The 21,343-nt window shown below is 38.9% G+C and overlaps 1 protein-coding gene across 1 annotated transcript in view; it reads left to right on the top strand.

Moving 5' to 3' along the window:
• Positions 1-20,766, top strand: part of snx17 (sorting nexin 17) — a 40,166-nt gene extending 19,400 nt beyond the window's left edge. The window contains exons 7-16 of the mRNA XM_042503255.1: positions 421-511; positions 4,144-4,231; positions 8,827-8,896; positions 9,894-9,986; positions 11,581-11,784; positions 14,931-15,059; positions 15,232-15,309; positions 16,344-16,418; positions 16,504-16,545; positions 16,782-20,766. Of these exons, the coding sequence (XP_042359189.1) occupies positions 421-511; positions 4,144-4,231; positions 8,827-8,896; positions 9,894-9,986; positions 11,581-11,784; positions 14,931-15,059; positions 15,232-15,309; positions 16,344-16,418; positions 16,504-16,545; positions 16,782-16,901 (990 nt within the window). The 3' untranslated portion in view covers positions 16,902-20,766. The remainder of the gene's footprint in view (positions 1-420; positions 512-4,143; positions 4,232-8,826; positions 8,897-9,893; positions 9,987-11,580; positions 11,785-14,930; positions 15,060-15,231; positions 15,310-16,343; positions 16,419-16,503; positions 16,546-16,781) is intronic.
• Positions 20,767-21,343: the final 577 nt, after the last annotated feature.

Raw genomic sequence — 21,343 nt, 5'->3', positions numbered from 1 at the left:
TTGGTTGTAATAAAAGAACACGAGGCACACATACAGCCATTTGTCATATGTTTTGATTTGACTGCTTTGTAAAAAATGAATGTGGCCAAAAAAAGTATTCTGGGGACTGTGTTAAATTTAACTTAATGGGACTGGTCACAGAGTGTACTGAGGGTGCAGAGGAGCTCAAGTGAGATGTCATAATATTCTGTTAGTTTTTAAAGATGGTAAAGTATGATTGCTTTATCGCAGTTTTTGATCTGCTGGATAATCCAATCGTCAGTGAGAAAGTAATCATTTTCCTTTTCATACTTAGCTGATTTTATCCTGTCCGCTTTCACTTTTATCTTTGTATCTGGTAACTTACCGAGTAATAAAAAATCAGATGAAGGGATGAAATAATTGAATTTGGTCGTAAAATAAACTCTTATTTTTCTGCAGGCTGTTGCAACAAAGCTCGACCTTCCAGATGACCTTGTTGGTTACTTCAATCTCTTCCTTGTACGTGAAGGTGTGGATGGAGGTTTAACATGTAAGTCAACAACACTTTTCTAAAGAATCAAAAGGAAATCAAAGGAATTCAGGACTGAGATCATTTGATCTTGCCCTGTCATTTCTATTAGAAAGTGTTCTGTATATATCCCATTTGTTTGATTTATTACTGGTTGATAAAAATGCCAGAGAGAGTTAGAGCAAAGTAAGATGTCAGGAAAAGAAATCCATAATTTATTACTTATGCTTATTTAGAATGTATTTTAAGAAAATCTGAAAACAAGAATCTCAAGGGCTTCATTTATTTTGGACACATTGCGGCTGGAAACCATCAGATAACCAGTCTTGTTTATCGAAGCAAAGTGAATGCGCTGTGCACAAAGCACTCTGATAAAATAATGTAAACCTAAAACTTTATCAGGCTGCCAAGGACCCACAATCACACAGAACTTAAGGACAAATCACTCTTACAAGCACAGAAAGAAAAGGAACCAGGAGCTGGAATTGATGGCTAAAACATTTGTTATGTTGCACAAAAGAATAACTTTCTGGGTAACCAAAGGCAATTCATTTCTGTAATGTCATGCTTTCAATTTTAGTTTTCTTTCACTCTAAATTTCCCACAACAAAGCCTAAAGTTAGTTCTGGCAGTTAGTGCAGCCGATAAACTGAGCTGCTGGAGATGGAGATTGGAGATATTCTGTAGTTTAATTAAATACAAAGAACTGCATCGCCCCACGAGAGCCGTCTCCTGTATCGGAGTTTCTACTGTATCTCTGGCTCGGATGCATAATTCATTTATTATCTGCTCAGGAGCTCAATGAGAGCCAGGCTCTGTGTGTTTGTTGGCTGGTTCATGCAAAACAATTGTGCACTGTTTCGATTGACTTCTGCTAGCGCACTAGGCTGTGTGCAATGTTTCAGATTGAGAATGTATTCATTGTGGTCTGAACTCTAAAATCAGATCCTTGTGCTGACAAAATGCAAAATGGCAATACATTCTAGGGCTAAAAAAATGCCATTTGAAGTTTCTATTGAGATTTTGAAAGAACCTTTGAATGTTTGTCTTCATATTATATGACATAATCAAGAAAAAAATATTTTAGTAAACATTGTATTGGATTAGTCTGTTGTCATTAAATCAACTCTCTGTAGTGAATAAATGCAATTTTTGATGTAGGACTACTACTAGACGGTCCCATTAATACATCTGCAAGCCTTCCTCAAGCAAGAGAGCAAAAAATGTTTGACTGCAGTAAAAGTTTTGTTTTTAAAGGGTTAAATGCCTAATAAATATACCAAATACATATTGAAGCAGAATATTTCAGTACTTAAGAACATGTTATGTATTTGGGGAATAATTACAAATATCTTTTCAATAATCTTTGACTTGTGGATTTCACAATGCTCTGGAGGGAATCCAAATGTTTGGATCACATGAGTTGGAAACACAAATACACAGTCCCACTGTAATGTATACCAATACCAAAAATATTATCTAACTATCTGCAACCATGCAGAAATATCAGGATTAAACCAAATGCAAACATAATAAATAAAAGGCTTGCAGCATTCAAATGTTGATGAAGAATTCCAATTTCAGCATCATGAATGAAGTTTTGCAGAAAACTCAAACATTTCAAGCATCAATGATGTAACTTTCAAATCACTTTTGTTCCTGCAAATAGCTTTGCCCAAAACAGCTCGCTGTTAGTAAATGACACATATACTCCTGCATTGCAAGGGGAGGCAATGGTATCAGGGCAGGTGTATTGGTCAAAACCCAAAAAAGTTGAAAAGGACAGACTCTTGGGAAAGCTGTAAACAGCAATTCCAGAGGCCAACAAATAGAGAACCCCAGTAATGAGTCCTAAAACCCAGAAATCCATTTTTCAGCACCTCCTGTTAGTTTAAGAGACTTTTGACGTTTTGTTCTAAGGCATACAATACAAAAGTAAATACCCCACTGTAAACTTTGAAGCTTTTATGTGTCTTAAAAAAGGCCATTGCTAAAAAGTGGCAAGATGAGACTACAGAGAGTCTGAACACAACTTAACAGCCTCGTCATGGTGGCGATGCGTTCGTAATGTAGTTTGTGTTAGCCTAACAATACCTTTTTATTTCTGGCAATTGTGTTTAGGCCTTAAAAACACTAAAAGTGGTGTTCATTTGTGAAGATTATCTTGCTGAACAAAATGTGTCAGTATCATAAATGTCTTTTTGCCACAGAGCCTATTTTCTGCAGTGATCCAAAATCAACTGGAAAAATCCCATAGGCTTTTTGACGAGGGTGACGTTGGCTTCAGGGCTGGCCTATAGGAAAACGTCATCACTGGGGCATTTATAGGCTGCTCCATTATTTGCCATCTTTCAAGCTCTGTTAGTTGTCTCTTGTTTCTTGGAAAACACGTTTATTCTGTGTAGCACAGTAGCTGCATTTTTTAATCATATTAAGTTACTTCTGTGTTAAGTGTCTATTATGTTCCTACATTGTCTCCAGTGTCCCATATCTGTTTTCCCCGGCACTCAATAGGTGATGACATATTTGTTTCTACTCACTTGTTTACATTTAAGTAACTGCGTGAATGCAAATAATAGTAGAATATTTGTATCTGTGTTTGTTGTCATAGGGAAAGAGAAACACAGTGGCACACAGGCACAAAGCTTTCCACATCAAGATATTTCCAATCCCCTTTCTTTCCATTTCATCACAGCTCTGTCGGGTCAAATCCCTCCTCAGTCCCAAAGGTTCTCCTCTCACGTCTTCCACCTGACACCCCCCCCAACTCCTCACGCCAAATCCATTCCAGCCTGTGAATGGTGCCAGTTGAACTTTGGAGTAATCTGTAAATATACTGCAGGCATGTTACGTATATCCTTGGCACAGTTTAAATCTGAACCTCTCAGTGGTACGAAAGAGAAGGGCCATGTGTTGAATACGACTCAACTACCAGAATAAATCCGGCACAGCAGGCCGCGGATCAAACAAAACTGCTGGTGGAAGTATTGACATAACAGGATAGCTAAAGAATTCAATTCCTCTCTGACAGGCGGTACGTTTCCAGACATCTGGGTGTAAATCAATGTGCGCTGTAAAATATGCAAAGACATGTCAAGAAGAATCAGTATGCGGTTTGAAATAGCGGTGCTGCTCTTTTTATCTGCATTTTAGGGCTGTTTCGCAGCTTCCTCCAAGAATGTTCCAAAACATTTTAAGCATTCAGTTTGTATTTATTCCTGCAGAGATTTCCAACATGTGCTTTTGCTTCCTGTACACAACATCTCCGTAAACACTCTTTTACAAACCTAATGGCAAATCAAAGTGCTGTTTAGTAATCAGATTTGTAGCGTCGTGCACGTTTATTGATGCCTGGGAACGCAGCAGCAGCCTAAGCAACCACCTGAGATCTACACTCTCCTTAGGAAGGAGTCGCAATGAGACAGCTGCAGATTAGGGACAAACACACACATGTAGAGCCCATTATCTTCTCTCACATTTGAATACTCACTAACACAAACGCAGAGTTTTGCCCTGCTGGGACCTGTCCAGATGGAGTTCTCCCATCCCTCATTGTTTGTTGTTACCGTCATTATCCAAATGTCCTTGGGACTTTTCTGGAACTGTTCCTTACTCTCTGTCTCTCGCTGTTTTTCTTCTTGTCTCTCTCTCAGTTGTGCGGAAGCTGCAGGAGTTTGAGCTGCCTTATGTATCCATTACCAGCTTGCGGAGCTCTGAATTTCACATACTCCTACGGAAAAGGTACCCACCACCTGCTCATATCATGACTGTGAATTTATATCATGTGCTCCTCTTCCTCGTGGAATTATAGCTGTGATTCATTGTCCAGAGTCATCATGTATTACTTATCTAATCCTGTAAAGAAGCAGGTCAGATATTTCTGTTTTGGTAAGCAGCACATTAACTACATCTGCTGTGTAATTTAAATCAGAGCTTTTTTCATTCTGGGTGTTGCTCATTTCATTCCTTATCTGCAGTGAAACACTTGTTCTCAATGTCTCGAAGCAGCAGTTAGCCCGACCACGAGCAGCTTATCAGACTTCACCATCTTCTACAAAGAGTCAGCTAATTTGGAAAAGGGACCAGAGTCATTTGTTTTCTAATTTCTTTTGTGAAGGAAAATAGTTATCAGGACTGGACAGGCGTGTGACTGACACGCCAGAAAAGTTCAGCGATTAGACTGAGACTGGATCAGATGCTGCTGCCGCAAAATACTGGATAATAACCATAATTGATTAAATACATTGTTAATCTCATAATGACCTAGATTTACTCATATCACAAATTTTAGTTAGTGTCTATAAACTGATAATAACCATGATCATCCAGAGGTTTAACCCTTTCATACCTGGTCCTGTGCTGCTTTCAGACGCCGCTCACAAGCATTTAAACCTTTGAGCCCTGAGCAGGTTGGTGCGATTTCTTTCAAAAACATGCGAAAAAAGTAAATGAGCAACTTGGTAAGAAATGTTCCACATATTGCAAAAAATTGATAGATTTGATAGATTGATAGATAGATGATTTTTTTTTAGAGCAATGATCATAATTTTTATAATGATCAGAATTTCATATTCATAATTATGTTATATGTTTATGTTTATATGTTTTTTTGTTTTTTTTTCTTTTACTAATTTTCAGGTAATTTTTTTGGTTCTTTTTACTTATGTCTGACCATTTTTTCTCGGGTCATTTCTTTCATTGCTCATTGCCTTCGACCCATGTTTTTCAAAGAAAACAAGCCAAATTGCTGAGGTCTCAAAGGGTTAACCAGCAAATTAGTGACAGCCCCTTGACATGAACCGTTCGCACTGTGATTAAACAAGACCAACAGGAACCAGAACTGAGACAACATGATAAAGGAAGTACATGCACTAATGTTTGAGAGGACATTGATGGAGACTGCGGTTCTAGACCTCTCATTGGCCGCCTATTTAAGCTGGCATTCCCCCCTCTTACGCTATCTGCATGTTATTGTTTTCAAAATTCCTTGTGGGAAAGAACAACCTCAAAGCCAAAAACCTACACAAGGAAAATGGTAAGTTCTGATGAAGGTTTTGATGGTGCGATAAGGCAAACGCTTTGTTCTTCTGAGAAATTGTTGTAAAAATGTACAACGTATAAAACAATCAGTGAACACACCTTGGACAAGCCCAGACTCTTTCTATTCGGACTCTCATGTTGGATGTTGATTCATTTTCTGGCACTGCCAAATAGAGTTGATTTGCAAAATTTTTTTAACCTTATGTCACAATAAACATTTGGTCAAATTTTTTTCCTAACCCTATATGATTTATTTTTCCTCAATTTTATTCAACCAATAAAATTGGTCATAATTTCTTTCAGACTGGCATTAAAAAAAGTCTTAAATCTAACTCACCTTAAGCTGTTACTGTTTGTTGTGGTGATTTTATTTGCAGAGAATTAGTCATTTTAATGACATGCTTGCCTCCTCACACATAATTGTTCCCAAAACAATTTCCCCCCTGGGCACTATTTTGCAAGGGCACTGTTGCTGCATCCTGGGCGTAACGCCACCCGAGAGGATGTGTCTCTAGCACTGACACAGCGCTATGGAGATAGGTCTGTCTGTGCGAGAGTAGCTTAATTTATTCTCAGAGAGGACGAGAAGACTTGAGATGAAGCATGCTTGACAGCTTGAAGCTTAAGGGGAAATGAACAGCCGCAAGCAAAGACCAGAAAACTAAAACACACAATATCCCCAGCACATAAAACAACACTCTTTCTTCAAGTTGGAGTATAGAATTAACCAATTAGCCTGTCCCTCCAACAGCAGGCCTTACATGGTGTATTTTATTTCCTTTGGTTTTACAGCAAAATCCTCTGGTTCTGGTCTATATGGAAATCTGGTTGTCTCAATATTATTTGTGTGAACAGATCGACAATCCGTGTATTAATGTGAAAGATTTGTCTCAAAACTGTGTGTGTGTGTGTAAAACACAAATCCACAAATGAAGAACTAAGATCCACAAATGCCTTTTTCATTCACAACTGGATTCACAAATACCTGTTTTTAAAGTCGTAAATATTAGAGAGATATTCACAAAGGCTTTTTTATTTATTTGTAAGGTATTTGAGTATAATCACAGACATTTTGTGGGTTTTCTTTGTGTATTTGTTGATCCATTTTTTTATTTGCAAAATATTTTTGTAAGTTTTGTGGAAGTTGTTTTATATTTCCAGGTCTCACATTAACACACAGACTGTTGATCTGTTCACACAAATAATATTAAGACAAACATATCTCCACTGGTCTATTTCTGGTTTGTAAAAGACAGTTAAAGTTACAGATAAAGGACTGTCTGGGCTGCTTATGCAGAGAAGTGAGCATCAAGAGCTCAATGTCACAAAAAATATGGAAAAAGGAAAAAAAATCTGTGTGTGGGAGCAAATCTGTTTGGGTGGCCCACCCAAACAAACTCTATGCATGGACGTTACTTCCCAACCAGGCCTGAAGTCAATGACTGCTCCCCTTTTCAGCATAACATTTTTCTACTTCCTCGTGTGTCTGTTCTTTCGTCACCCAGCCTCCCGCAGACTGAGGTACACAGGATGTTTACTTTCTTTCCGCCTCAAGGAAAGTCTTAGTACTCCTGACCTAGTTTCTCTGTGGAGTGTAGAGCAGTGAGGAAAGAATGAATGTAGAACTAACAAGTGGAGGTGGAGGAAAAACAGACCCCCAGTGTATGAGATCCAGGGGAGGATCAGGTCAAAATGAATTTAAAAGTGCAGGCTAAAAATGGAGATTTTTTTTCCTCTGCCCTGTGAAAACATTAAATTTACATAATTTGAACTTTTTTTATTGGCATGCATAAGAGAGTTCTCCGAAGTATTCATGGAATAAAAACAGGAATATGAAGAGTAAGAAGGTCAGTGCCAATATGCGCTCATGTATATATAATTCAATAGTGTGGTTAAAGCACGTCTGTAACTTGTATATGCATCAGGAGAATTCAAGATCACATGTCTCAGCAGGGCTTTCAGGGCACTTTTAGCAAAATAAAAGCACTCACCTTCCACACACAGCGGTGGAATATAATTAAGTACATTTGCTAAAGTACTTAAGCATACGTTTGAGTTATTTGTACTCCTTGAGTATTTTCTTTTCATGTCACGTTTACTTTTACTCCAGTACATTTCAGAGGGAAATATTGTACTTTTTACTTAACTTCATTTGTCTGACAGCTTTAGTTACTTTATAAATTAAGATTTTGAAAGAAAGAAAGAATTCATGCATTTATTTAACACCACACTCTACTCCTCAGGCTGACCTCCGGCACCCACTCATCTCAAAGCACAGAAGTACCAGCACTAGCCTTTAATTCAACAACAGCGCTGCCTTAGAAACTCTGTACCGTCTCACTTACATCCCCTTCAGCAGACCAGCTGTCCTTCAACCTCTACAGGAAAAAGTCCTTGATGAATTCTCTCAAACCTCTTTCTCACCGGAAAAAAACCCTCATAGAATACGGCAGACATTAGACAGCAAACCGGATGTCAATTTAGTGAATGAGAGCAGGATGGTAGAGTTAGGTGAGGCCAGCAGAGAATACCGCCAATGGTAGACAGCATCGTTGTCCATAGTCGAACATTTTTTAACTTTTTGCCGTCCTCTGGAACAGAATTTTTAACCAGAGTTTGTGTGGTGTCTATTTTTCAGACTAATATGCACAAAGAAAGTGAATTTTTATTTCCACTATCCATGTTTGAAATGAATGAATAAGTGACTTTTGAAGTGAATTTAACTTTATATTCATTTCAGATGGAATTTAACAGTAATTTTAACTTTGCACTAGAACATAAAGAGAAAGCTTCAGTTATGTAAATATTGCAACAGTAATCAGTAACTGTTAGTTACTGGTTAAAAAAAAGAAAAGCATACTTGTCCATTGGTGAGCCGTGCCCAAAACTCTGGTCTACTGGCAAAGGGAAAGGAGTTAATCCCGTACTCTTACCAGTCTCCCACATTTCAAACGCCTGCATATGCATGCTTTTTTTTGGTGGAAAAAAGATACTGCTATCTCACTTACACTCAACTGAGTAATTTAGTCTACATGTCACTCTAATTACACAGATTTGGACTGTACTGGTGCTTTGTGTGCAGACAGAGTCATAGGAGATGATGTTCTTTGGCAAACCCCATTTGTGGGGTTTGCCAAATGTGATTGTGTTTTTGTGATTGTGTTTTTATGGACAGGCTGTCTTAGATTTGTCAATTCATTCAAACAAATTGGAAATTGTAAGTGTGCTACTTGTTCATTTTAGTTTGTATTTGGAAATAGATTTGTAAAGAACAATTGTGTCTTTTGTCTCTGCAGCTACTGGGACATGGCGTATGATGCTGATGTCATGGACAACAGAGTCGGCCTGAATTTGCTGTACGCGCAGGTAAGAGGTTTCATTGTGTAGGAAAACCAGATTCCAGCAACATGAAGTACTTGAAAGTTATACTTGAGTAAAAATACAGATTGGTACTGAAGAAGTTGGAGTCACCTTTTAAAATGTTACTCAAGTAAAAATCTTAAAGTGTCTGGTTTTTATTGCACTGAAGAATCAAAAGCAATTTTATTATATTAAATATACTTAAGTATTGGAAGTACAAGTACAAATCTTGTCAATAAAAAAAGCAAGCAGTCAGAATTTTGAGAATTTTATTTCTTCATAACACACACTTGTCCATCAATCCCTCCTTCCTTTCTTATTCCTTAAGTAGTAAAGTAAAGATACTTTCAAAAAATATTTAAGTACTGTAACAGTTCATTTACTTTGTTACATTACACCACTATCGGATATTTTTTTTTCAGGTGCAATCGTGGGCTTAAAAAATCCATTGAAATTAAATTTAACTTGGGATGTGTAACATAACCCAAAATTCAAATTATTCCATAATTTGTTTTTCTTGCATCTGTTGTGTTTTATTGAGCTAAAAACTAAATCAAGCCCCGCCTCTTCATCCCTGGGCTGCCACATGCTGTTGTTCATCCCCCGGGCCCCTCCATTATCTGATTGCGATGTCAGCTTGTTTTGACTTTGCAACACCTTGAATCTTGTACCTCTTTGTGCTCCTCTCTGATCCTATTAATAGCGAATTCCCTTAGCTGTGACAACTGTGATCTGTTGTATTAAGCATTTTCAGGCTGCAAGTTTGATTAAAATCTGGAACTGCTGAGTGTTGCCTCTGAGTAGCCAAGAGGAGGTTTAAAAAAGGGGGGGAATTGAAGAAAAGGGTGTTTGCAAGCATGTTTCGGTGTAATTGTTTGCTGACCTGCGCTGTTTACGTGAGAGGCCCAGGGTGTGATTTTTCCCACATGTACCAAAGGAAACACAAACCCTGCTTTGTTTTGTGCAGAGAGATGAACTTCAGTTGTTGTTTTTGCTTCACCAGACAGTGTCTGACATTGAGCGAGGCTGGATACTCGTCAACAAAGACCAGCACAGGCAGCTCAAATCACTGCAGGAGAAAGGCTCCAAGAAAGAAGTAAGTAAAGGGCATCTGCTCTAGATGATTCTGTCTCTGCAGTGACTCACTCAGGTCCAGCTGATACTCTGAAATGTCTTTGTCCAAGGATAAATCCGTAGACCGTAGAGAATGCTGCCTCCAGTGCATTCTGTGATGCAATTAGCCTAGTTTTTCCCCTGATATGAATTTTTAATTACACCAATCCAGTAGAGGATTCAAACTCATTTTCTCCAGGGATTAGACAAAGACTGAATTTATGGAAAAGTTAGTCATCTAAAAACTGCCTCCGAGCCAGAGACAGTCGTGGCCGGGGCATCGTGTTTTTAGGTTTAGGTCTGTCCATCCGTTCCATTTTTGTGTAGCGATATTTCAAGAACACATTTAGGGAATTTCATCGAATTTGGCACAAACATCCACTTGGACTCAACAATGAATTGATTAGATTTTGGTGGTCAAAGGTCAAGGTCATTTAGACCTCATGTGTATCATTGTCATGAATGTGATATCTCAAGAATACCTTGAGGGAATACTTTCAGATTAGGCCCAAACGTCCACATTGAGTCAAGAATGAACTGAATAGACTTGTGTGGTCAAAGGTCAAGGTCATTGTGACCCCATCCGTATCATTCTCACGACCCCCAAATTTTAAGAGGGCATGGAGGGAATATTTTTACATTTGTCCACTTTTTTGTTTTTTTTTAAGATTGTTTTTTGTTTTTTTTTTTTGTTTTTTTGGCTTAATGATCGGACAGGTTAAGTGGGAAAGGGGATAGAGAAGGGATGACACGCAGCAAAGGGCTGCAGGCTGTAGTTGAACCCGCAGCCACCGTGGCAAGGACATAGCCTTTGCACATACATGGGGTGCCCACTGTACCAGGTGAGCCACTGGGTGCCCCACAAACATCCACTTGAGTCAGTGATGAACTTAACAGATTTTGGTAGTCAAAGGTCGAGGTCAGTGTGACCTTGCCTGTCTCATTTTCAGGAACACTATATTTTAAGAAAGGCAGGGGATTTCCTCAAATTTGGCACAAACCTCCACTTAAACTCAAGGATGAACCACTTAGATTTTGGTGGTCAAAGGTCACTGTGACAGTGCGTTCATCTCATTCTAGTGAACGGGAATCAGGAATATTTTCAAATTTGGCACAAAAATCCACTTGGATTCAAGAATGACCTTAGTTGGAATTTGGTGCACATAGGTCAAAGATCACTGTGACCTCACAAAACTCAAGAATGCATACGCTAATTATGACAACATTTCATATAAAAATCTAACAGGATAAAATGACTAAGTGATGACATTTTATATCCAAAGGGTCAGTTTCAACAGTTACATCGTGATGTTCTGCAAAAACATTTTTCAAGCCATTGTTTAATGTCATAACTCAGGAAGAGAAGGGGAGACATTTGGTGAGATACTGAATTGACACTAATCTTTGGTGTCCACTTTTAAAATTTTGCTTATTGTACAGATAATCTGTGTTGAGGATGTGTGTGAAGCATCTATGTTTTCACAGACAAGAAAACATTTAAACTGCAACTTGACTGGTCTGCAGAGTCATACAAATGTGAGGTGTTAATTTTTTTTTTTTTAAATGTTTTTATCCAGTTCATCCATCTAGGTCAGACTCTCAAATATTATGGTTACATCAAGTTTGACCCTTGTATCACCGACTTCCCTGAGAAGGGCTGCCAAGTCATCGTGAGTGCCGGCAACAACGAGCTCAACTTCCACGTCAAGCTGCCCAACGAACAGATGAAGGAGGGAAGCTTTAAGGTCACGCGCATGAGGTGTTGGCGCGTCACGTCTTCAGTAAGTGGACTTGTGTGTGTGACAGAGTGAGGAATTCACCTTCAAGCACGCCTGTGTGTACGAAAGCTGTGAAATTATCAAATTGGAACCTCTCCATATTAGAAGGACGCTATGAGCTGGCTAAGTAGAGTCTCAGCAGCTTTGGCAAGAGTCCGTCTCGAACCAAAGTCGCCTGTTTACAACCCCCCTCTCACCACTGCAACAGAAACAAATGTCTTTAGTGTTGCCAGGTATTCATTTTTACTCCTACTGCTCCGTGAAAGTGCTGACCTCCACACCATTCATCTTCATCAGTCCAATTACCTAAACACACAGCCCACACAAGGATGGTGCGTTATTGATCCCGCAGCCTCACACATGGAGCAGCATCCTTGATTCGAACTGATAATAGTCTGTTGGCGAGAAGGGAATCTGATGGCATGCAGTACAAGAAAGCACCTACACCGCCCAGTCTGTAAACATCCGCAGCTAAGAGCAGCTAATATCATAGGAAAACTTTCAGGGAGAGGAAAGAAAGAGTGAAGGTGCTGTTTTCACATAACAAAGGCCAAATGTTTAACGCATGAGGCTCCTGTTTCAACTGTCACTTATTGATCAGTAAACATGCGATGCTGTCAGGTTCTGTCAGACTCGGCTCAGCAGATGACAGTGATTGATTGAACAGGTCTACACATCGTTGGTACGATTCACAGCAATTAATCAATATAGCGTGTTGCACTGTCATTGGAGAAGGCAAAAGTTTTTGTTTTTTCTGGAAATGTTGGAGGCAGAGACTCAATCAGTCACAGTCAGCTGGACATTTGTGTAAAAAAAGAAAGAAAATAAAAACAGCTTACCGCACAGAAGGGAAAAACTGTCCTCTTGCCAAAATGATGAGATTTAAAATGAATGGAAAACAATAGATTTTGGAGTAAGAGAAGCATAAACTAAATGACTATTAAAGGAACCATTTGCAAATTTTAGACATTTTTAGATCAGTTTACTAATCATGGACACTCTAATTATGTCATTATGTTTATCTTGGATTTGGCTCAAAATGTAATAATTTATTTTACTTTTTCTCTGTCTCTCTATGTATCATTTTGCTGTGGTGATTTGTTTACTTCTTGTACTTCCCTAGATTTGTCTATGCCGTAGACTAAAAGTCAGGATTTCTCTGGTCATGCTGCACAGATTCTGACCATTAAGCCTTTTTAAAATATGTCTCTAAAAAGTCCCCCAACTTTTTGAAAGTGCAATTCTAAATCACCAGAGTACTCCTTTTCCAGATCAACTTTAATGTATATATGACCAGCTTTGTTCCTGTTTATTTGAAACTGTAACTGGCAAAAATTCCAGAGCAAATTCTTTTTCTAAAGAATAAAAAATCTCCATAATTGTCATCCAGAATCAGCATAAATTCAAACAATCATCCACCGCAGAGCTGATCTGCCTTGAATCAGCATTTTTTTATTTCCTGCCTCCAGTCAGTCGTCTTGAAAAGAGACAGTTCCTCTGAAAGCCTGAACAATCTATTTTCACTTCTGTGAATAGCTGAGAAAAGCGCAACATGCAGCTCTGCCCACATTATTTCAGCCAGTGTTTGAAAGACAAACATTTTCAGGCACAAGACCTCATTTAAATGGAAATGGGGAAAACTGCTCACTTTTGTGTTGCATTAGTGTTCGAGCAGCACGGTCATTATGTGTATCACGGAAGCTTTTATGAATCTCCAAAAGTTAATTTGCACAGAGCTGTGGACACATAGAAACACATCTGAAATTAAAATGCATGTTGGCTAGTTTGATTGCAGGCTGAGCCCCTGCGCTGTCCAGCGGGGGGGCTAATTCCTGAGCTCATTCTCAGAGGTCAAAGTCTTTTTAATGAGCTCTTTCCTTTCCAACTAACTATTCAAAACAACTCATTTGGTGCAGCGCTGCAACCCCCCTCAGAATTGAATCTCAAATTGCATCCGGAAGAACATGTATAAACAGTTAGCGTGTGTGTCAGAGCTTTGTTTCTGTCTGTATTTCTTTATCTTCTGTGTGTGTATGGTTAGCATAGGAGGTACTGCTAGTTTCTGGCTCAGAGGGAATCGTCTCAGTGAAAAGCACAGGCTCCATAAATGAGGAATGAGGGCTCATCTCCAGGGAAGCTGTGTGTGTCTCTGGGCGTCTCATATTCTTGAAGGCTTTTGCATTTGTACATATTTCTTTCTTTTTTTGTGCCCGTGTTAATCTTTTAGCCTGTGTCTTCTTAAGATTTGTCTGCCTGTCGTTGGTGATGCAGCAGCTTACGAGTGGCAGCTTAACAAGAAGAGATGTAGGATAGGAAATGTGATTTAGCTGCTTACACGACCCGCCCGTCATGGAGTAGAATAGAAAGCTTATCCTCTGCTAAAGAATGCAAGTTGGATGTTGGTTAAGAAATATGGAAATTTGCTTCTATTTCATGCACTTCAAACACAAGAAGACATTTAACTTGAATGCTGAGGGAGGAAAACGTCCGCAATAGAATCAGCATGAATCCTAAGTGGTTGATAATAAGCGTCCATGCAGTTGTGCTGTCTTTTGAGGGTGATGGTGATGATCAAAGCAGGCAAACACCAATTCATAACTAGGGCTGCCCATTGAAAGTTTGAGATACGAGATATCCACTGAGATAGCTTTAGGTTGAGCAGTTGTTTTGGGGTTTTTTTGATAGTCAGTGTGCGGTGCGGTATACTTCTGGGGACGTTTTGGTCCCCAGATTTTGCTGTGGAGTGAGTGCTCTTAACTTTCACGCTACTCTTTGGAACAGAAAGTTGTGGACATGCGGGCAGCGACACAGAGGGGGAGAGAGGAGAGACCTTCTGCTTAGAAATGGTGGATTAACAGTTTACAGCAACCTCATACGACAAAGTCTCTGGCGTTTGTTTGATATCTAGGTTCAGCAAAAAATGTTGTTGCATATTTACGATGTGTTGTTAGATTGTTTACCGTATTACGTGAATGCAGCTGTCACACTGAACATTCTGCAGGGTTTGTTCAAACTTCAAAACTTTGTATGGGAAACAAGACAAATGGTGGAGTATTCATATTGAACAGCCAAATCCATGTCAACTGGCATAATTCTGAGTTGGGTGCAGCCCTAATCCAACCCCTCAATCGTTCTCTTTGTCTCTGTAGCAAGTCCCGATAGCCAACGGTACCACCAATCCCTGCAGCTCGTCCAAATGTGAGGTCAAACTGGAGCTGGCCTTCGAGTATCTGATGAGCAAGGACCGCCTCCAGTGGGTCACCATCACCAGTCAACAGGTGAGTAGAGCAATAAATTGCTGTGATTTGTCTGGTTTGAGCATTTTGTTCCCGCAATTCTTATTCGCCCATGCTACACTTTTGTGTATTTTCAGAATGTCATGGTAAAATGTGAGGTAAAAGTACATGCGATACTTGCAGATTGTATTGACTTTCAGTTTGTGATTTTCAGGCTATCATGATGAGTATCTGCCTTCAGTCTATGGTGGATGAACTAATGGTGAAGAAGTCAGGCGGTAGCATTAAGAAGGTTTGTGTGTGAAAATATCAAAAATGTTGTAACTGCGCTGACACACCAATGCTGAGTGTCCAAAAAGTTCCAGGAAACCACTTAACATACATATAGATGCTATATTGTGTGCATTCATGATGAAAAATGTCACATCAAATTTGGGAGGCGTGAGTTGACATCGTCTGCAAATCTGTGTGTAAAATCCCCATCAAGCAGCAAGCAGCCGCCAAGAGAAAAGGCACTGCACCAAGCCTCTTACTTTCAGAGCACTCCGGCGTCTGGCCGCTCTGAGCGCTTCTAGTTGAAAATTTCGTCACTGTCACTATTTATGCAATAAATCATATATTAGATGGAGATGGACCAGATACACTAGTAACCAAGAAAATGGAGGAGAAGCTTGTTCTGGTTGTTTTCTGTATCCTGTAAATGTCAGACAGAAACTATTGCAACAAAAGCACTACTTGCACCAGACTAATATTAACATGGGACATTCTGCAATTTGTAATAAATTGCAGAGTTCATCTGTGATCTTAATCCCATGTGAATCTGCCATGTCTGTAATTTGTCACATAAAAAATTCTCAGCAAATTACCTACCATATTTCGCCAAACATGGAGGTTGTGTGATAACATTAGTCCGTGCAGATCGGTTTCTCAATTTTGCCTCTTTCCAAGAATATGGAGACTGAATTGGTAATTGTAGATTAAAGCTTTCGCAGCATTTCCAGGTGCAGGAGGCTCATCATGTGTGGCATATGCAATATTTTACACAGTCATGTTATCTTACATTTCATACACAGAGTTGCAGAGGATGTTAACTCACCTCTACCAGATCTACTATAGAATTTAACATCATAAATACACACAATATAGCATGTTTTTGAACAACGATTTCCTTTAACTATTTGGTTTTTATTTTAGTGATTGAGGAGATAATGGATTATATGATTGCAGTGCTAAAATCACAACACCCATGAATTCAAAGCAAACCTCATCATTTATGGTATATTTATTGTGTTCTTCACTTCCTCTGCTTGTCTTGTCTTTTTCTAGATGCTGAGGAAACGACACAACGGCTCCATCCACCGGTCAGACAGTCAGCAAGCTGTGAAATCTCCCCCTCTACTGGTGAGAAACAGGACAGTGTGCTGTAACTTTGAATTAAATTAGGACTTGTGTGCAGAGTTCAGGATTTGTTGTGTTTTTGCTGCAGGACTCGCCTGACCCGAACCGTGAACAAATCGTCAAACTCTCTGTGAGTATATATACTCATGTACATTTATTGTTTTGTTGTGAAGTAAAGTGCTTCTGAAATTACATGGTGTTCATCGGGCCTCACTCACAAACAATGAATATGCATAAACCTGTGTTTAAACCTCGAACATTTTAGAAGAAATCTTGGGTTCATTCATCAATATTCTCTTATCTGAATTATTTCATACTCTGCCAAAGAAATTTAGAAATACCTCAAATATTTATTTTCCCATTTAGACCAAGCTGAGCTCGGTGTCTCTTCGAGGGATCAGCGCTTCCAACTCGGCAAACGACATCAGCGGCAATGATTTTCACGGTAACTATGCTTTCGAGGGAATTGGGGACGACGACCTGTAACCCCTGACTCGCCCTCCTCCCCCCTCTTCACTCCACTGTCAGCGACTGGGACGACAAAGATTACACGCTGAGCTGAGCCGAGCCGAGCCGAGCGGGCCACACACGCCTCCGATTCTGCAAGATTGTAGCTTCTTCCTGGAGAAATCGCTGCCTTAAGCTCTCATTTAATCTTTGTCCTTTCTTTTAGATTTTTAAAAGCTCGTCTTGATTTTAGTTTCAATCATATTCAAACTTTGTCCCTGTGATATTACACTTGTGGCGACATACAGTTAATAGCATATAAAGCTGCAGGTACGCAAATAGGGATGCTTTTTTTGTACGTTACTGACAAATTCCTACTTCTGTTTCTTTCACATGGATTACTGTTTAATTTACAGTATATTTGAAGTTCTATAATGCAGTTAAATTCATGAGGTACAAAGTAAATTAATATATTATCAACTACATGAAGAAAACCTGCTAGATTCTTCCCCCCCCGGTGGCTGCATGTTCCTTTCCGACCCGAGAGCCAAATGTTTAGTTAGACCTGGCACTAGTGATAAACAGCAGAACTGGACATGGATAGTTCTCAACACGAGTCCAGTGAATGTGTTGAAATTGATCTCAAAACTGTAGACTATTCAGAGCATCTGCTTACTTATATGGATGATCGATGTTCGGCTTGGCTATATACCAAAATGTCTTGTTTTTATACTGTCAGTGATCCTCTGTGTGTCATGCTACTCATGTGCCAAGTCAGTAAATAATCTCAGTGGTGTTTTCAGCTTTTAGGTTTGAGGCACAGTCACTCATACTGCCTTCAGAAATAGTCTGATGCCTTAAAGGAGAACTCTGGTGTTTTTCAGCCTGGACTCTATTTTCCTATGTTTTTGTGTCTAAGTGACTAAAGCAAACATTAATTTTTGAAAAATTTCCAGTCCTGAGTGGGAGTACTGCAGCCGAGAAACAGGTTGCAATGTAATCGCTCAGGGCAGGTGCACTCAATTGCACTGTCAATTTAACTAAAATGCTTTTTTTTTTTTTTTTTTGACTGACGGGCTCTGATTGTGATTACAAGTGTCTTGTACCGTTTCGGAAAGGAGTGAAATGTTTTTTCTGTACCTTTTGCTCGTTGTGGTTTGTTTTGTGTCCAAGTCTCACTCTGAAATGTCATGAGAGGAGACTTGTCACAAAAGGAAAACGTTGGAAATGTTTGTGAGAGTTGAAGAGGAGAGCTGGATTGTGCTGGAGTACAGAAAGCATGTTTTACTGTTAACTAAACTACTTGGCTGAACATTTAGCTGGTTTTGAGCATGTGAAAAAAATTGGAGAGAGTTCAGAACGAGGCCTTTTTCTGTGCTTTTCTCTGGTCCTGGTCTGTTTTGTAATCAAGTAGAACAAGTCAGATTCTGATATCTTGTAGACTTTTTCCACATTGTCAAAGTTAGCTATTTATTTGAGCCATGACATTGAATGTTTTTGTAAATGAGAGTAAGACACAATCTCTATACTCCAACACGGGTCTCACTAACGTCAAGTCTCTTAATGAAATCTCGCGAGAGAAGACTTGTTGCAAGAAAAAAAAAGTGGAAACATTAGACAGAGTTGGAGAGAGAGGAGTGCTGGTAACAGTTTGTTGTGTTGGAGTACATCTATAAAAAAATCTGTCATGGTTGAATATTTAGCTAATTTTGGGAACATTAAAAATCATTGACCTTTTTTTCTACCTTTCGCTTGTTCTGGCCTGTTTTCTGCCCATTTCTCACTACAGGAGATGTTTCATTCTAAAATCTAATCGACTTCTCCACATTGTCGAATTCAGCTAAATCTTCAGCCATGACATTGAATATCTTTTAGATGACGGTAAGATATGCTTTCTGTAATCCATCACAAGTCTCGCTAACAAGAAGTCTCTTTATGAAATCTCGCGAGAGGTGGATTGTTGCAGGACCTAAATGTCCACCTTCCGAACTTGCGGACTGAGCTCTCATGTTCAGTCATACGTTCTGTGACGTGTTCTCTGTCATCATGTTAAGTCTGAGAGGGCAGAGACTGCAAGCCGCTCATACACAGGCTTTGAGTCTGTTTCACCCGTTGCCATGGAGACATTTGAGAGACAACTACAGTCATGTACACAATGATTGCTGCTGTCTTATTTTGTCTGCTCATCTTTCTATCCCAGCGGATAAGATATAAATCCCATTTTTGTGACTGAACAAAATGATATTCACACTTTTCTATACAAAATATAGGTTACAGGTAGTTTTCATGATGTAATTAAATGTTTTTTTCTAACACATATGATTCAAGTAACATTTTAGCACAGTAATTTATCATAAGTTTTTTTTATCTGCATTTACAAAAAAAAACCATGAAGCATTATATCTGTATTTATATGAACTGTGGTTTAATTAAACCTGCAAAGTCTGGTGAAGTCTGCACCCGACGCAGACTCTCAAAAAGTCTGCAGAAAGTCCGCTTCAGGCCACTTGAGGACTTGATGAATTGTGGATTTGGACAGCCCTCTGCACCTGCAGACTTGCCATGTGTGCCTGCAAAGTCCGCGAGTCTACAAGTTTGGTGAAGTCCAGATATTTGGATTCAGCCCTTGTTCACACAAGTCACTTAAACACAAAAACGTGGGAAAATAGGATCCGGGTTGAAAAATACCAGTGTTTTTCCTTTAACTCTTACTTTTTGGCCTCGTGGGTAAACTTGTCATTACCTTAGTTGAAGCTTCAGATGAACGGTGGTGTCAGCCGGTGTTACCTAGAATCTTGCAGAACTTGATCGATGGTTGATTTGGCCGAGCTGCTTGCACTTGCTGAACCCATCATTTTTGCACAGTATTACAGGTGGAGATGAATGTTTGAGTGGAAGCTCGAGCATGACTTTTAAAACATTGTGTGGAGATTTTTATTTCCTTCCCAAGGGGCTCTGTAAAAATCCATCTATGATTTTTTTTTTTTTAAACCAATTTTTTAAAGGTTTCTCATGAATGCCAAATTATAGTTTACTAAAGCATTTTGCACAAAATAAACATAAAAAATTATGACAATGTCACTTTTTTATATTATGTACATGCAATTAAGTATTCTGAACATTTACTAATATCTTTATCATCAATAGCTTATTGTAATCAAATAGATCAAATGTAATCTAAGGTGTATAGAACAAAAGTTTAAATGGACTAACATTTATCATTGTTTACATAATGTTTAGGGGACTTTTAGTTAAAGTGTTTACAAATTTTGCATAAGATTTTTGTTGTTCTTTTGTTGTGCGAGTGATGTTGTGGTTGGGGAGCATTTTTTTGGGGGCTTCAGTTCATTGTAATTTGTACGTACATCGTGCCAATCATCTCAGAGGATTTAGCCAAAAAGGTGCTTTGGTAAAGTGTCTAATGTGATCACAACTGCTGGAGTGAACAACAAAAATGAACATATCCCGCTGTTTTATAAGACGTCATTCCATTTTTAATTGCTATTGAGCTGCGTCTCAGCAAAGCCTCTAAATGTAAATCGACCTATCGACAGCTTTACTCTCACTGGTAGCCACAACTGTAAACAAAATGTTCTCATTATAAATGTCTCGTTCGTTCACTGCTGTGCTGCTTCTTCTGTCTTCAGTTGCATTCACGGCATTTTTGGACGCCACTTTTCATTTAGATTTTCTTTATTCCTGTCAATACATGAAAGCTGCGAGGTCCTGGATGTTAATAAATGTGTAGGTGCCAAATTAAAGTGCATTTATCATCACTTTTACAGAAAATGTCAGATTTCATGATGATTGTATTGACTTGATTCATTCCACTACTTTTCATTTTGATTTTAGTGGTAAGGTCAGTGACAACTGTCATGATGCTAAAATAAACTCTGAAATTAGGTGATCTTGTGTTTCGTCTTTTAATGCTTGTAGTTCACTGTTCAGATGCTCCCAAAATCAGCAACAAACTCATCATAGAGCAACCACGTGGTATCAGAATCAGAAAACTCTATTCATTTCAGGGGTAAATTGTGCTAACAGTCACTCTGATGTGAAGCATAGAGAATTATAGACAGTAGAAATAATATTTATGAAAGTAAATACAAATATGATATAATCATTTACATAATTTACATCACATTTTCTAAATTACCTCAGATTTTACTTTGACTTTTCTTTCCAGATATTCCCTGATTTCGACAGACGCATCTGCCGATACTGGTTTTGCCTGTTTTGGGACAACTTCATCTGATTTATCGGCCAAAACGATACATCGCTCAACTTTACGAGCCTTAATTTGTTCTGCAATATCACATTCTGTGTCTAAACTGTATGAATCTACAGCCAAATTATATCTTATGGCATAAATAAAATATCAGCTGATATAGCTGTCTGCTCTGCTGATATAAGGGTCATATGGTCTGATGTAAAACTTGCAAAAGTAATGCAATACATTTGCCTACATTTTACATGCAAAG

This window comes from Plectropomus leopardus, chromosome 16 (genome assembly GCF_008729295.1).
Source record: "Plectropomus leopardus isolate mb chromosome 16, YSFRI_Pleo_2.0, whole genome shotgun sequence".
NCBI classification, from domain to species: Eukaryota; Metazoa; Chordata; class Actinopteri; order Perciformes; family Serranidae; genus Plectropomus; species Plectropomus leopardus.
This window is presented reverse-complemented; position numbering and strand designations above follow the sequence as displayed.